Source organism: Nyctereutes procyonoides, unplaced genomic scaffold (genome assembly GCF_905146905.1).
Source record: "Nyctereutes procyonoides isolate TBG_1078 unplaced genomic scaffold, NYPRO_anot_genome, whole genome shotgun sequence".
Lineage (NCBI taxonomy): Eukaryota > Metazoa > Chordata > Mammalia > Carnivora > Canidae > Nyctereutes > Nyctereutes procyonoides.
This window is the reverse complement of record NW_026575047.1, coordinates 8,181,422-8,193,829: the sequence shown is the minus strand read 5'-3', so window position 1 is coordinate 8,193,829 and position 12,408 is coordinate 8,181,422. Positions and strand designations below refer to the sequence as shown.

At 49.8% G+C, this 12,408-nt stretch overlaps 1 protein-coding gene across 1 annotated transcript in view; it reads right to left on the bottom strand.

The window, feature by feature from the left end:
- The window catches only part of STIM2 (stromal interaction molecule 2), a 140,522-nt gene extending 134,965 nt beyond the window's left edge, over nt 1–5,557 (bottom strand). The window contains exon 1 of the mRNA XM_055326599.1: nt 5,218–5,557. Coding sequence (XP_055182574.1) covers nt 5,218–5,557 — 340 coding nt within the window. The remainder of the gene's footprint in view (nt 1–5,217) is intronic.
- Nucleotides 5,558–12,408: the final 6,851 nt, after the last annotated feature.

Sequence of the window (12,408 nt, the reverse complement as noted above, 5' to 3'; positions counted from 1 at the left end):
AGAAACCCCTACAGCAATGGCCAAATACTGATGAAGAAAAGAACTAGTAATGATAACTACCTGGGAAGGCAAAAGAGAATACAGAGGAAGACCTAGCCATCAAAAGGAAATCAGAAGCTAAATTCAAAAAGAGCAATTTCACAAAAAGAGGAATAATGGGATGCCCGGGTGGCTCAGCGGTTTAGCGCCTGCCTTCAGCCCAGGGCGTGATCCTGGAGTCCTGGGATCGGGCTCCCTGCGTGGGGCCTGCTTCTCCCTCTGCCTGTGTCTCTGCCTTTTTCTGTGTCTCTCATAAATAAATAAAATCTTTAAAAAAAAGAAAAAAGAGGAATAATGGCTTCTGGTACTATGTGAACTATACTGTGAGCTTAACTATTGCCACAATATAAACATTAACACTATAATTCATTGTAAAATAACTACACTCAAACCAGTTAGAATTAAAAAAAAAAAGTGACAATATTTGCTGAGTAAATATAGGTAAGCAAAGTGAGATATTTAAAATCCTTAAGACTTTTTACAATGATAATCATGCTCGTGTGAAGTATTTTCATCTAAATTCACAAACGCCCACCACATAGACGTGTTTAACACTAATGAGTGGAATGGCTCTTTCTAAATGGTGTACCTTCAAGTTAATATTTTAAGTTTTCATTGAAATTTTAATACTTCCAAAAGACACGTTCTAAAATATTTTATATTCCTAATAACATACCAAACTAGTAAAAAGTATTATAGTAAACATTTATAGAGACACTAAAGAAGGTTGCATTCATTTAAAAAAAAAAAAAAGATAAAGCAAACATTTCTGATGCTAAAACTTGTTTTAAAAAATTCTGAAAACAACTACATATAAGAAAACATATTTTAAATGTTTCAGTTACAGTTGACCCTTGGACTCTGTAGGTTTAAACTTTGCACCTTTGTAAAGGTTTGCTTTATACACATATTTTTTCTATAAATACAGTACAATACTATAAATGTATTTTCCCTCATGAATTTTTCTTTTCTTTTCTTTTCTTTTTTTTTTTAAGATTTCATTTATTTATTCATGAGAGACACAGAGAGAAACAGGCTCCACGCAGGGAGCCCGACGTGGAACCTGATCTGGGACTCCGGGATCACCACCTGAGCTGAAGGCAGACACTCCACCGCTGAGCCACCCGGCCGCCCCTCCCTCATGACTTTATTAATAATGTTTTCCTTACTCTAGCTTACTTTAAGAATACAGTATATAATACAAATACAAAATATGTGTCAATTGTTTACCTTGGGCATCTAGTTTGGAGGAGTCAAAAATTATACTTGGATTTTTAACTGCACACATTGGTGCCCCAACCCTGTAGTTCAAAGGTCAACTGTATTCTGCACATTTTGCCAGAATAAAGAACTGTGATATATATAGATACATATACACGCGACATATTTGTGTGTGTATATTCTTTGCTCTTTCCTTGCCCTTTCATAAACTATTTCTCAGAAACCATATCCGGATGAGATCAATCACTCTCCGCTAGGAGCAAGTCACTGAATCTAAATTTGTTAGGCAAAAAAAAGAAATTAATGCTTTGAATTATTAAACTACTGCCTTAGATTGTAATCAGCAAACTTTCAGTCGCCAAGCCCTAACTTGCTTTAAATTCTGATCGCTTTCAAAGCCAGAGCCCTAAATATATATACGAACATATTATTTAAGCCTTTACTTACTACACAGCATAATAAATATTGGTTTCAGCTTATCAACCATTCGCACACTCAATTCTGAAAACGTAATATAAAAAAGGAAAACATAAACCAATACTCATTATGACAGTCCGTTTATTTTGAGGATATCTCATTCTCTCTTTAGAAGAACACTTGCTTGCTCAAAACTAAGCATGTGACAGATGACTTAAAGGCAATTAATTCTTAAAACACACTAAACCTTGAAAGTAAAACTCTTGAGAGGCAAACTTCAGTGGAAAAGGATGCTTTCTACATTTTATTAGTAAAAGGCAGACTCATGATGTTCCCTGAAGTATTAAAAATACCAATCTGTAGAGGAAAAGAGAAGACGTGATTTTGGCTGTCACTTTCAGAGCTCTTAAGAATACTCACAGATGGGCAGCCCAGGTGGCTCATCGGTTTAGCACCACCTTCAGCCCAGGGCCTGATCCTGGAGACCCAGGATCTAGTCCCACATCGGGCTCCCTGCATGGAGCCTGCTTCTCCCTCTGCCTGTGTCTCTGCCTCTGCCTCGCTCTCCCTCTCCCTCTCTTTCTCATGAATAAATAAATAAAATCTTAAAAAAAAAAAAAATACTCACAGATAAGTGACAACTTTAATACAGAGCCATAGATCAATTCCTCTCTCAGAATATCCAAGAATTTTCCACTTTCAAAATTCACATATAGCTTAGTTTTGTTACTAACACTCTCTATCCCATTTCTCTCCATTAACACTGCCCAAAATATGAAAACGCAGCATTTTCTAAGTACAATCTACTTCCTAAAGTGTACAAGAGCAATAATATATTATGTTCACGGGTGATCGCAACATTTCCAGGTGGAAATAACTAAAGAACACCATCAGAGGAATAGGAAGGAGCCCTTATAGAGAGCATATATATTGCTCAGAAATTTTCAACATGTTCCACTTTTATTACAGACGTCAATTTACCACTTCCCCGGTACCAGTGCTATTGACTGTATTTACATAAACTTCTTAAAAATGACCACAATTTAACTTGCATATGTGTAGTCTGATAATCTTAAATTGTAAATGGAAATATTTAACTTGTTAAGAATTAATATTCCAACAAAGGGAAAGAATAAGAACATTAAAAATAAATTCCAGAGTTAATATTTTTGTACACTTGTTTTAAAGCACTACAGCACAAACTCATTTTTTGTGATCAGACTTTTTATCCAATCAAAATCACCTTTCTTTTTTCACGACGCCATACATAACTCAGAGAAATTTAGACCTTCAAAGAGGATTATAAAGTTAACTAAAAATTTCACCTGAAGCAATCTCCTTGCTATAATCGACATAGTATACACTGTATTGTTATTGGTTAAAGAACACTACATTTTCTGAATCGCATGCCCTACCAATGACATATTGATAAAGCATTAGCCAATTATTTATTAATCAAACTCTTCTGCTCAAGAAACCAAGAGTCATGCTCCTGTACCTCCCAGAAGCCCAAATTTCTCTGCTCCCTCCCTTCCTGCGTGAGGCATCAAACCTTCAGAGTCAGGTTTATCTTGCTATTTTCCTGAAACTTCACAATTATAGTTTTTCATCTTGCTACTTTTGTAATGACCCCTGTTCTTCACTTTTCTCTGCCACATTTGTAGTTGGAGAATAAAGACTACTAAAGCATAAAGTCATTCCAGCTATTCTCTCAAACTATACTGTGCTCCTAATACTCCTCATTCTGTAGTCACTGTATCCTAATTGCCCAGTGACTGGTTTGATGTTTCGGGTTTCATTTTAAAAGAGCTAGGTATGCTTCAGGGTAAAAAAAAAAGTTAGGTATCCTGCTCATTATATTCTACACAACTTTCAAAGAGCTTGACAAAATCCACCGGCTCTCTAAAACAGTAAACACTCTGTCATAGAACCCAGAGAATTTGCTTTGCTTCAAAGAATATAGCTCCCCGAGCACTTCTCAAAGCAGCTGTTAGTAACTTTCGGAGGACTGCTGCACTATCATCACTTCGGTTAGATTAATGACAGGTCATCTTGTTCCCCTTCACGTTTTCCTTTTTCATCTTGCAATGTAGAAGATCTACCGATTACTCTTAAAAATACAGTAAGAAGAAGAAAAAAAAATGAACATTACTTTAGCCAAAAGAAATCGTCTCAAGATTCCCAAATCATTACTCAAACCACACGTATCAGTCGTACATGGCACTGGAAGGCTTTAAGGCGATTCGGTTTTCTATCTAACCTTACCAAACATGTTCGCAAGGTTTCGATAATTTCGAGAACGTTCTGTATTACAAAAGTGCTGGTGCATTCTATCAGAACTGTGCCGCTCAAATACGAGCCCTGAACATCCTGCACCTGGTAAGTTTTAAGGCATATTTCTGGCTACCTGACGAGCTTTCCTGCACCCTTTGTCACCCAGCGATGCTCCCAGCAGCAAATACTTCGCATCCTTTAAAACCTTCCTCCCACCCTTCAAAAAATACACATTAGACTTAGAGATTTCCGCCTACTAATACGGAACCACTAATACCACTAGGTATTATGGCTCTCAAAGAATCCTCTTTAGCAGCCTCCCCTGGGACACCGTGCTCAGCGGGGCTTTGAACCTGTACGACTCGCTGGCAGCTGCCTCTGCAAAAGCAGCACCACGGGCCGACTAAATACCGCATTGCTGCTGCTGACTTTTTCCAGCAGCTTTAAAAAAAAAAAAAAAAAAAATCAGCCCAGTACCCTGCAGACCCTACTGGCTCGGCTCTTCTGCAGCACGGAAGGGAAACCACTGCATTGCTCAGCGAGGAACACCGGGGAGCCCGACCCTGGGGCGGAGAAGCTAGTGCCGCCGCCGAGAGGCTCAGTGGAGGGCGGGGTGTCGGGGGTGGGGGCGGAGGAGAAAGGCGTCCCGACCGTAGGGGACCCAGACCTGGCAGCGGCCGGGGCGCTGGCGTCGGGGCGCCCCGCTCCGCATCGCGCCCCGGCCGTGGCAGGTCGACAGCGGGAGTCGGGCAGGGACAGGGGCTCGGGTAGGGGCTGGGGCATGGGCACGGGCAGGAGCTGGAGCAGAGGCAGGGGCTGGAGCAGGGGCAGGGGCAGGAGCTGGAGCATGGGCAGGGGCTGGGACAGGAGCAAGGGCTGGAGCAGGGGCAGAGGCAGGGGCTGGGGCAAGGGCAGGGGCGGAGGCTGGAGCAGGAGCTGGAGCAAGGGCAGAGGCTGGAGCTGGGGCAGGAGCTGGGGCAGGGGCTGGGGCAGGGGCAAGGGCTGGAGCAGGGGCCGGGGCAGGGGTGGAGCAGAGGCAGGAGCGGAGCAGGGGCTGGAGCAGGGGCAGGGGCTGAGCAGAGGCAGGAGCGGAGCAGGAGCTGGAGCAGGGGCAGGAGCGGAGCAGGGGCAGCAGCAGCGGCTGAAGCAGGGCTGGAGCTGGAGCTGGAGCTGGAGCAGGGGCCCCTCCCGGGTCGGGGGTCCCGCGGCCGCCGGCGTCGCGCCCGCCGCCCGCCGCCCGCCGCCCGCCGCCCCCCGGGCCCTCACCTGTCATGAGCGCCGGACTGTCGGCCGCCACGGCGGCGGGAGAGGAGGCGGCGGCCGCGCCCGAGGCCCGCCGCCCGCGGGGCTGCCGGGACGCCAGGTCGCATCCGTCGGCCGCGCCGAGCAGCAGCAGCAGCCCGAGCAGCGGCCCCGCAGCCCAGGCCGGGCGGGCCGCGGCGGGGCGAGGGCGCGGAGGAGCCCCGGCCGCCGGCCCCCCGCCCGCCCCGCCCGCCCCGCCCGCCGCGGGCCGCCCCCGCCGCCGCGGACGCCCGCTCCTGCCGGGCGCCAGCCTGGTCCCCCCGGCACCGGCGGCCTCCGGAGCTCCGGTCCCGGCTGCGTTCATTGGTTCCGGTTATTTTTAAAAAAAAAAAAAAAAAAAAAAAGGTGAGGGGCAGAAAGGTGCGGCGTCCTCAGGCCGCGCGCGACCCCCGCGCTCCTGCGGCGGCGAGACCGGGCCCCGCGGCTCTGGCGCCTCCGCTCCGCAGCCCAGCGCCCGCGCCGCCGCCGCCGCCGCCGCCGCGGCGCATCCCCCCGCCCCCTCCGGCCCGCGCCCGTAGTACCACGCTCGCCGCCGCCTCCGCCCTCACACACTCGCACGCAGCATACCGATCCCCCGCCTCCTTCAGCCCCGCCACGGCGCAGGCGCAGGCGCGGCGCCGCCGCAGTGCGCCTGCGCGGAGCCCAAGCCCCGCCCCGAGGGCGTGGCCGCGAGCCCGGGAGCCCCGCGGGGGGCGGCTGCGCGGAGCCCGCGGCGGCGTGGGGAGGGGGCGAGGGGGGAGGCGGCGCGGCCCGCACGGCGGGGGTCGGGGGGGAAGGGGGCGGCCACCAAGCAGTACGGACGGCCCGGGTTGTCCCGGCAAGGTACAGGGGTGTAGGCGGCAACCAGGATAATTGCACGGATCGGGGAAAACCGTGTAATCAGAAACAGCGGCGTCTCTAGAATCTCAACATAGGTGGGGCTTACAAGGAGCCGGCGATGGGGAAGTGGAAGCCAGCCCAGCTTAGTGCTTTCTTTACTTAAAGCGCCTGCTACTGCTCCGCAGGCTTCACAGGTTTGCACATTGTGACTGTGAAAGTTAAGGTACGGCATGGTTATCATCCCCATTTTACAAATGAGGAAACTGAGGCCCAGAGACGAGGAGTACCTTGCCCACCCCACCCCCACCCCACACCCAGGTCCCACAGCGAATAAATGATAGGGCCACATTGAGCACCACTGAACGGAAATATCGAAAAAATGGATTTGCTCTTGCCTCTGACTTGCCTATTCCAGATGTCACCTGACCTCATCAGGCCACCGCCCCACCATAAGGCTTCCTCGCTGTCAGCTTATGAAGTTTTCCCAATGTTGGTGCAGATTTGGCTTTACCCACCGGGAATGAAGCACGGTGCACCCTCTCCCAGGAGCACAAAGTTCCTTTAAGATTTGCAGACAGGGGCAGCCTGGGTGGCTCAGTGGTTTAGCGCCTGCCTTCAGCCCGGGGTGTGATCCTGGAGACCTGGGATCGAGTCCCACGTTGGGCTTCCTGCATGGAGCCTGCTTCTCCCTCTGCCTGTGTCTCTGCCTCTGTGTGTGTGTGTGTGTGTGTGTGACTATCATAAATAAATAAAAATAAAAATAATAGGAAAAAAAAAGATTCGCAGACAGGGTTCCTAAGCATAAAGGTCCTGTTTGGTATTAGGTGTTTTTGGTTGGGTTAGGGGTTTGATTTGGGCGGCTTTTCTCAAGTCAAGAAGATACCCAAATTACACAATCTCCCAAAGAATTTCTTAGTCGATCCGGCCAACATAACCATGACTATCATTCACCGTGGAAGAGCAGATGCACACCTCAGAAAAGAATCGAGAGTTTCTTCGAAGCTAATCAATCTATCAACAATTGTTTCTTGACAGGCTTCTTGAGGACATAGTGTTTTTTAGGTGGCAATTCCTCAGAGGACAACAGGGAGATTATATGTCCCCTGCTGAAAGGCACAGCAATCAAGTCACACATTTGCTGAGTGTCTACGAAAAGGAAAGCATCCTGCTAGAAGACCGGGAAAAATATAGATAACAGGCTTGTTTCCTGCTCTCCAACATTTCATTCATTCATTATTTGCTGAATACCTAGTATGTACCAGGCAGGTATCGAGTAGTGGGAATTCAGGGGGAACAAGAGAGGCAAAAAAAAGTCAAGTCAGTACTCAGGGATATAAGAACTCAGTCTCCGCCTGGGGAAATTTATGATCTTGCTTAGGAGATAAAATGTACACCCATTAAATAATTAGCCACTAATACAAGGGAGTAGTTAATTAGTTGTTAAATTGAGGAGGGCAAGCTGTATTACGGCAATAACTGCGGTATAAAACCACAAATTGTCAAATCACCGAGGCCAAACTTCTTTAAACAAAGATTATATGGGGGTTTTTCCACCCCTTCCTCCTTTTATTTTAAAAAGGCTCCACACCCGACCTGGGGCTTGAACTCACCACCTGGAGAACAAGAGTCGCATACTCCACTGACTGAGCCGGCCAGACACCCCACCCCTCCGTCTTTCTGTGAAAGATAAGGATGTTGGTTGGCACGGAGAGGGCCCTGGACTCGAGGTTAAGATTAACTGTCTATGCCGCTCACTACTGGAGCCAGAAAGGAGATAGGGAGGTACCTGCGAACACTGAGAGACCTGCCCCAAGCAGGCCACAGTTCAGCACTGAATCCTTCATCTCCTATCATCTTTGCCAGGGGTGCCAAAGTTTCTATCAGGGTGGCCACAAAGCATCCTCTGGCTGAACAGAGGCATAACGTCACCGTGCATCTAGCACCAACCCAAGTGCAGAAAAAAAGAAAGTTATTTCTTTTCTTTTCTCAACTTTCTTTGCAGAAAGTTCTTGCTGCTTTGGAAGACCAGCAGATCTGTAGAATTACTGACGCTTCCATCTGCAAGCCTCACAGAAAACACCCAAGTTCCCGTTACAGCGATCGCTTCCCTTTCTTCCGACTTCTTCAAAGCCTTTGCTTTGAAAGTCCCTTTCCTGGACTCCCAGGAACTTGTCATCTCTTCTTTCCCCTCTTGCCAAATCCCACTAAAATCCACCCTGAGCCCCTTTCTTTGCCGCCTGCCTGACTCCCACCACCTCGTTCTTAACGTCCAGACCTTACGACTTTCCATTAATTTACAGAGCGATGTCTTTATCGTCTACTTTTCACCCATTCGTGACTTCAAGCATCTGATGGGGGGGGGGGAGCACGGAGCGTTGGAATGAGACAAACCTGGTGGAAACTCCACCATTTCTCAGCTGTGTAACCTGGGGAAAAATGCATCTGTCCTGGCTTTGGGGGCGGGGGCGGGGGCGGGGGGTGCTTAGGGACCTCGTAATTACCACCGCTGCAGAGGGTTGAGGGCGGCTGCAGGAGCGTGAACTAACAGGTGCGCCTCGCGCGCCGCCTGCACACGGGTCTTCATCCCGCGGGGAGAGCCGGCCCCGGACAGACCCGGGCAGCGTCCCGAGCGCGTTCCTAATTTAGGAGAGCTCCGGCTCTGCCTGCGCGGTGGCTGGAGTTCATCTTCCCACCAAACATTCCTGAACTCCGTAGGGCGCGGCCAGCACAGACGCAAGATCCGTCCGCCCGGCTCCTCCCATCCCAGAAGCAAAGCAGCCTTTCCCTTTCCCGGGCGTCGGGCTCCGTCCGCGTCCGCGTCTTCTCCCCGCTTCCCCCGGCGGCGGCGGCGGCGGCGGCGGCGGCGGCGGCGGCGGCGGCGGCGGCGGCGGGGGGGGATGGGGGGCAGCCAGGACCGCCCAGCTCGCCCCGGGCGCGAGGCCAGCAGCGCGCCTGCGCAGCCCGGCCGCCTCGCGCATGCTCGCTGCCGCCACCGCCTTTCCCCAGGTGCGCGAGCTGGCGGGCTCCGCGGTTCCGGGACGCGGCGAGCCGCCCCAGCTCGGCTTCCGGCTCGCGCTCCGTGGGCGGCGCGCTGACGTCACCGCGCGGGCGGGCTGCGGTGGAGGCGCGGCGGCGGGGCATTCCGCTCGGCGGGTCCCTGGGAGGGGCTCCCCCGCGTCCCCGCCGCCCACTCGCCCACGGAGGGATGTGCCGGTGGCTCTTGGCGTCGAGTCCGCCGCCCTGGGACATCGGCGCGCGGCGGGGCGTCGTCCGTGACTCGGCCTCGTCTGCCAAGCAGGGTGAAGCCCCCGCCCCGCCCCCACCCGGAGGGAGCGCCCTGGGGTGCACGGCCAGGTGCGTCGCCGGGAGCCCACCCGGGCTCGCGGGGATAACGGGGTCCTGGTAACTCGAGAAACCTCTGGAAGGTGATGAAGGCGATCCCGCGCACGCCGGCCCCGGATCCCAGGGCGAAGCCCCTGCGCGGTACTGTGGGCCGCAAACTGTTGCACGACGCGTGGAAGTACGAAGAGGAAATGCAAAAAAAAAAAAAAAAGAAGAAGAAGAAGAAGAAAAGTGCAAAGAGCTCCCCAGCAAGATTCTTTGACCCTAAAGCCAGTAAGGCGCGGAATGGTCCTTCGGCTGGTTGAGTGAAGGTCGAGTGAAGGTCGTAAACTTCCTCAGCTGCATCCTTCTGGCCTGGAGGAAGGCAGGCTCTGGAAAGGTATCCTGCATCCAGGGTGCGGAACCAGAAGCTCTTTTGAGAATTTTAACTGTATTAGCATAGCTTTCTAAAAGCCACCCGACAGAGCAAAAAAAGCAAATCCGTTTTGCACCCCCCCTCCCCCCACCAAGGCTGACCCAAGGGGGCTCAATGTGGGGTCATTTGTATTCTCCAAGAGGATGTCTGCTCTGTTAACTGCTTAGTTTGAGGGGTTTCGTGAGTACTGTTGATCACGGAACATCTGATAAGGGCTAAGGCAGTAGGAGGAGCGGTCAGCGGAGCTGTGACGAAGACCAAAGTAGCGACGTTTGTAACTGAACATGAGAAAATGAGCGCTGCTTCACGGTGCGCACAAACGAGCCCTTGGGTAGTATTAATTCTGAAGATGAAACGCAAATTGTGCAACAGGGAAAACACGATATGCCTGCACTTTTGACAGCAACGGACTGGAACAGTGATTGATGGAATGGAAAGACTTTGGAGCATGATGCATGAGACCAGACTTCTAAATCAGATGCCTACTTACCTAATCTTAAGTCACATAGGACCAAGAGCGTTTGTTCTAGAAGCAAAGCTAAGGATGGTTAAAAAAAAAAAAAAAAATGTGTTTCAGGGAAAGTATGGTTCCACGGGCCCACAGCACTAACCCAATGTTTATGACATCTGTGAATTATGAAGCACAAAGTTGCTAAAGTGCTCTTAACAACACTTGAGATCATCTAAGAGGGATTTACCTACCCCCCTCGATTTCAAAGTATACAAAACGTGGCTATTTTTGGAAAAGATGCCATGGCACAGACCAAGCAAGGAAGAGGGAAATAGACTTATTTTAAAGAAGAAAAGGGTTACCCACCTCGCTTTTCCATGGGAAGTTCATCCAGATAATGAGGGGTTAAGCCACTTCTTGTTAACTTTGAGTGTATATAAACATGGCCTTAAGTATACCCGTTTGGAATTTAAACCCTTCATGAGGAGAAGAGGAGCTCCTGTATCTTGGTTCCAGGGAAGCCATGTCTTTACTAGAGGCTTATTTGAGGTATGACGTCTTTACGAATACAGCTTAGGGTCAGGAGAGGGGGCGGCTGGCTGGGTGGCTCAGTCGGTTAAGCATCCAACTCCTGATTTCAGCTCGGGCTCAGGTCATGACCTTGAGGTTTGGAGATCTAGTGCCCAGTGAGGCTTGTGCTGACCCTGGAGCCTGCTTGGGATTCTCTCTCTCCCTCCGCCCCTCTCCCCCATGCAGATCCTCATGTTCACACAGCCATTTACTAATTGTGTGCCTGTGGCCAAGTTATTGAACATCTTAGCCTTAGTAGGGGGAAACCCTATGTAAAAAGGCAATAATAAGGGTACCCACCCAGGGTTGCTGCGAGGTAAAAACAGCTTTAAGGGTATCTGGTGCACAGTTAGATGTTATCTAAACTCTTGAGGGTGTTAAGGACAGAGCTTGTTTTCAATTAAATTGTGCAGAAGAGGAAAGTGGGACACATGAGAAAATATAAAAGCACATACAACAAAACTAGGCACATAAAAATTTTTACAGCACCATATGCCTGGAGGGGGGGTGCAGTCAATGATGATATTTTAATACAGGTTTCCAAGAAAATGGGACCCAAGGTAAAGGCTTATATAACAGCAATTCTTTAGAGAGTATAACTCCAGGGAAGGAAGAATGAGGGGGGAAAAGGAAAACGAAGTAGGGAAGGAGATAGCAATAAATCCAAAAGATGACATAGTGAGCTGGCCACAGCTATGCAAGGAAGAGCTGTTCTGTCTCACGTGTCTCCCTAAAGGACTTGGAAGACCAGTGTTTTGGAACAGAAGAAGGAAGAACAATGGTTCCCAGTTCCCATCAGTCAAAGGTTATTGCAGGAGACATGAACCACCCCCAACCCACCACCCCCATACTTTTTTAATCCTGCCTCCTGCTACTCCAGGCAGCTGCCAGGAAAGCCAGATCCCTCAACAGCACTAGCATTATCCTTGCATGAGCTGAGCTGGCAAGTGAATGGGAGCCGGTAGCACTTCCCAACTGTCCACCTGCAGCCTGCAGCTCAGCAGTGTCTACCGCCTCCGGAGCTACAGGGAAGCCCCCTCAAAAAAGCTGGGGATTCAAGGCATTGAGTGACATTTTATTAAATTATGTCCCAAAGCAGCATGAGTGACCTGGAGCAAACAGCCTCACAACATGAAGGCTCCTACCACCAAGGCTGCTGTGGAGTTCAATAGCCTCCCTTCAGTGAAAATTGAAATATTCCTTCTGCAACCCAGGAGGATGCCTTCGCAGTGAGGTAATGTTCTAGATGGTAACTGAGCTTTAAACAGACAACTATACAAAGCAAATCCAGGGAGGCACACAAACTGAGTTCAGTATAATGATAATGGGAGAAATATGGGAGGACCAAGGCATAAAAGGCACTGTGAACTAAGAGAAGCCCTTCATGCTTTCAAATACTAAATGCATTTTCGGGGTCAGGTACAATGTTAGATGCTAGGATCAAAAATAAATAAGATGATCCCTCTGTCCAAGACCTGAGGACAGGCTCACAGTCATACAATAGCAATAAAAAGGTAGTCATTTATTCATGCTTTGTTATTTAATAATTTCTGTCACC